The 4,985-nt window shown below is 40.7% G+C and overlaps 1 protein-coding gene across 1 annotated transcript; it reads left to right on the top strand.

Moving 5' to 3' along the window:
* Window positions 1–2,128: 2,128 nt before the first annotated feature.
* LOC123255607 (lactotransferrin-like) lies at window positions 2,129–4,236 on the top strand (the record flags this gene model as incomplete). Its single annotated transcript, XM_044684366.1, has 3 exons — window positions 2,129–2,292; window positions 3,248–3,356; window positions 4,048–4,236. Coding segments are annotated over 3 exons (462 nt in total), but the record flags the coding sequence as incomplete, so codon positions are not given.
* Window positions 4,237–4,985: the final 749 nt, after the last annotated feature.

Below are 4,985 nucleotides of genomic sequence, written 5' to 3'. Positions count from 1 at the left end.
TTTGGCTGGAACAGAGGGTGCTTGAAGGGAAGTAATATTTAATAAGTCTGGAAAGGTGGGCAGCAGCTAGACCATGAAAAGGTTCATATACTCAAGAAAGGAGGAGGAATCATACAGATCTTCTATCTCTTCTAAGCTACCTTAGTGATCTTGCCTAACCCCTCTCATTTTGCAGATGAAGACACTTTGGCTGCAAAAAACTATATTTAGTCTCAGAAGAACTATGTTAGAACACTTCTCATGAGGGGAAGGAGAATGTGTGGGAAATATGAAATATTTCAATCTATATTTAATGAATTGCTAGACTTTGTGTTTTGGTTTTCTGCATATTTGTAAAATATACCATGAATATATATATGTGTGTGTGTATACACACACACACATATACATATCTAAATGTATATACATATATTTCCTGTAAACTGGTGCTTGTGTTCCCTTGTTGTTGTTAAGTCATGTCTAACTCTTTGTGACCCCATTTGGGGTTTTATTGGCAAAGATATTGGACTGGTTTTCTGTTTTCTTCTCCAGCTCATTTTTCAGATGAAAAAACGGAGGCAAACAGGATTAAGTGATTTATCTAGGGTCACACAGCTAGGAAGCATCTGAGGCCAGATTTGAATCCAGGTCTATTTTGATTATACCCACTTGTAATAGACTATGCCCTCCACTAAAGTCTTCTTCTGATATTTCATTTTGGCATGGAGGTGTCCTTGGCTTCTCAAAGATAATGTGAACTGAGGGCAAAAGCTGGCAGTTCCTATGAAGCTGGGAAAGTTTCCATTATGGTTTCACTGATGGACTCTGTGACTGCTGTCCTAGGACTGCAGATTTGTGACTTTAGAGGTGGAAATGACCTTAGATAATACTATAACTGAAACAGATTTTGGTTTGAGTTTTTATAAGGCATCTAGTCACTTATTTTACAGATGCAAAAATTAAGGGGAATTAAATGACTTGCCCAGAGACACGTAGGTTATAAGTAGCTGAGATGGGATTCAAACCTTTTTCTTCTAGCTCCAAATCAGGTGCTCTTTTTACTAATCCATTAGTAAAACTAATTCAATGGCTAGCTAAGTTTGGAAAGGCTAGAAGATGGCCAAAAAAAGATAAATATTTTGCCATATATATTACTGTTGTTCAGTCAGGACCACAGATCATAGGTATTCATGGGGTTTTCTTGGTGTGGGTATTGCATTGGTTTGTCATTTCTTTCTCCAGAGGAGCCTTTGTCAGGTAGTCAGTGATTAAGCAATTTGCCCATGGTCAAGAAGCTGGGAAGTGTCTGAGGCCATATTTGAACTCAAGTCTCCAGGCCTAACACTCTATCTACTTAGTCACTTAGTTGGCTCCTAGGCATACAAAGTTTTAATGACTTGCCAAGATCACACAGCCAAGAAGTGTCTGAGACTGGATTTGAAGTCAAGACTTCCTAATTCTACACACAGCATAACCACTGATGCACGAGGTGCCTCCATTTTGCCACATAGAGAAGTAAAAAAGGGTTTTAAAAATGAAGGACCCATGCTCATGGATATTTAAAGTGCTGACTTATGTATCAACAAAGCTGTTTTGACTTCTCTATGTCAGAGTTTCTTAACCTGGAGTTTGAAAATTAAAAAAAAACAACAACACAATTTTGATAGAGTTGGTTTTCTTTGTAATCCTATATATTTTATTTTAAGCATTATACTGAAAGGCTTTGTGAAAAATAGAAACATCAGCACTTAAAAACACAGTTCCCCTATTAGAATCACTGGGGGAAGGGAAGGAATTGTCTTTTCTATCCCTTTATCTCTTCCCTATTAGCTTAGTAGAAATGTGAATGGATGGAGAGAGGACTGTGGTATTGGGATGTAAAGGGGAAATGTGCCAGGAATGAGCTATTGTGGCCTGGATAATTGAGAGTGGATGGCAATCTCAGGGATGGCCTGTCTTCTGCCATACTAGCTCAGGAGAGTTGCTAGCCTCCTCTGTCTATTTGGTGGGGACATCTTCCTCTCTTACATACAAGCACACAGGGTCTTGTCCTGCGCTATTCCCTCACCTGTGCCAGGGCCTTCTCTGTTCCTGATTTCACAGGTGAGTGTGGTGCTGAACTCATTCCTCTCTGGTTTTTCTCCTTTAGGGCTATGCCTGGCTACCACTGAACAACAAGTAAGATGGTGTGTCATATCAGAAAATGAACTGAAGAAATGTAATGAATTTAAAGAGGCCCTGAAGACCATCAATGTTCTTAATTTAGCCTGTATCAAGAAAACCTCCCACATGGATTGTATCAAGGCCATTGCAGTAGGTCCCACACGGGCCCTTTTTAGTGGTGTGGTGGAGGGGTGTGTGATTGTCTACCTGAGGGAGAACGGAAGACTATTCCCTCTGTTCTCCCTAATGTTGGGGGGACTGATTAAAAGCAAAACACTGGTGTAGAAGGAAATAGTGAATGAAGGAAGGGCAGGACAAGGAGAGGAAATCAAAATGATGGTGAATACACAGGTGGTTATCATAACTGAATATGAATGGGATGAACTCACCCATAAAACAGAAACAAATAGCAGAGTGGATTAGAAACAAAAATCGTACCATATGTTGTCTACAAGAAACATACATGAGGTAGGTAGACACACACAGAGTAAAGGTAAAAGGCTGGAGCAAAATCTATCAGGCGTCAACTGAGAAAAAGAAGGTAGGAGTCACAATCATGATATCTGCTCTCCTCAACACTCTTACCTTGTCTCATTATACAGGTATCCCCCAACCCCTTCCATGAGTGTCTCTAAGAAATTCTTAGTGCTCAGTAATTCTGAAAAAATGTTTTCCCAGTTTAAGAGGGGAGGAGGTAAGGGAGATACTTGGGACCAATCAATGTTGGCAAACCAGTTGTGTAAAAACTAGAGAAGGGCAGAAAAGAAAATCCAGAAATGATAACTCCAAAAGTAGCCCAATTATTTTTTTAACCCTTAGAATCCATACTAAGTATTGGTTCCAAGGCAGAAGAGTGGTAAGGGCTAGGCAATTAAGTGACATATCCAGGGTCACATAGCTAGGAAGTGTCTGAGGCAAGATTTCAATTGAGGTATTGAGAACTCCAGGCCTAGGGCTCTATCCACCGTGTCCACTGCAGGGTAAAAGACAATGTAGCATCATCAAGGTTTTTCTAGTTCTTATGATTTCCTGGTAAACTAACCCTTACATGAATAAGAATTCAGAGGCAAAGGATGACATGGCTGTTTTCAATCATCCCTTTCAGGAAAATGAAGCTGATGCTCAGACTGTTGATGGTGGTTTGATCTATGAAGGAGGTCTTGTCCCCTACAATCTGAAACCCATCGTTGCTGAAGACTATGGCACTGAATCATGTGAGTTCTCCCTAATTTACACATACTGGCTCCCAAGCCAGGAGATAGGATTGTGATAGCCCTTGGGATGTTGACCAGATCAACACCTGACAGTCCAGAGATTAAGGTTTGGGTTCTTCTCACAAGAGGCCACTTATGAGAGTGAGAGAATGGGGCTTTTGCTGTGAGATAAAATGTCCAGAAATTCCTTGATTCTAGCAAAGGCCCTGATTTAAACAACTCTTCCTCTTCCCTTCTGCATTTCTATCCCCTGAACTTATTTTCACTATGGGCTTCTGGCAGTGGAGAGTTCAAACACATGGCAGAAGGAGCAGAAAAGAAAAAAAATCAATACTGGACATCATTCTGGTCTCTAAAACATTGAAGGCATTTTAACTGGGAAAGTGCCTTAGAAGAGACTGTGGAGTTAACAACTGTAAACTAGGGCATATTCTTACCCACTTGGTTGTTTGAATGGGGCCACTGGAAAAATTCTCAGTTTTTAATGATTTGGAAAGGGGACTTTGATTATTTTTTCTCATGCCAGGCAAGGAAGAATTTTCTAATTCCCCTTTCTCCTGATTGTCACATTCAAGTCCAGGATCGGAGATTCCCTGGCATCTCTCCATCTCTTAGGGGATCAGTGGAGAATGCCACCTTCTTGTCCTTTGCTTCTAACTAAGCATTTTCCTCTCTCTTCCATCTCTTATAGCTCCACTATCCCAGTACTTTGCTGTGGCTGTTGTGAAGAAGGGAACTGATTTCCAATTCAGGGACCTCCAAGGGAAGAAGTCCTGTCACACTGGCCTGGGCAGGTCAGCTGGGTGGATCATGCCCGTGGGGACAATGTATGCACTTGGCTTGTTGGACTGGAAAGGACCACCAGAACCTATTGAAGAATGTAAGAAAGTAGTGGGGATCAGCTGCACTATTATCATTACTGAGGATTTTTGTTTTTGCTTTTTTCCTGAGCCACATCTGTGATCTCATCAGTGTAATGAATTCTTAAAGGGAAACCTTTTCTACCAAATACAGATGAAATTATAGTTTATAGACTTAGACTAGGTGTGCATGAGTCACTGGGACACTTGAGAGACTTGACCATACTTGACAAGATCTTCTTAACCCAGAGGCCAATTCTCAATCCATTTTCCCACATTCTATGTTCATATCATATGTACATTCCCTACACTAGAATGTACACTAGAATTAGAAACTGGCACATAAAGGCAAATGGAGATCAGTAGAAAACATTTATTGTTGTCCTCAATTATCAGGGATCTTTTATTTGCCTTAATGTACAAAATTTGTACGAAAGGTTAAAAAAAAGCTTACAGAAAAGATTACATGGACAAATAGAGAAGTTGGGGCATCATGTAGCTTTATCTCTGTACTTGAAAATTGTGATTTGTAAAGGGAATATCATCCAAACCTTAGGCTTTTTATTCAGATTCTGACTTATTGCCTGAGGCCTGTGCCCTTTATTGCCTGCCCAGACTTGGATGTCTGTGTGCCTGCTCTTACATGGTAGGCTAAAGGCACCCTCCCATCCAAATGCCCTCCGGAAACTGCCTCCAGTCCAGGGATTCTTATCCTTTGTGTGTGTGTGTGTGTGTGTGTGTGTGTGTGTGTGTGTGTGTGTGTGTGATG

The sequence above is a fragment of the Gracilinanus agilis genome, unplaced genomic scaffold (assembly GCF_016433145.1).
Source record: "Gracilinanus agilis isolate LMUSP501 unplaced genomic scaffold, AgileGrace unplaced_scaffold4931, whole genome shotgun sequence".
NCBI classification, from domain to species: Eukaryota; Metazoa; Chordata; class Mammalia; order Didelphimorphia; family Didelphidae; genus Gracilinanus; species Gracilinanus agilis.
Note: the sequence above shows the minus strand (reverse complement) of the source record. Positions and strands in the feature narration are given on the sequence as shown.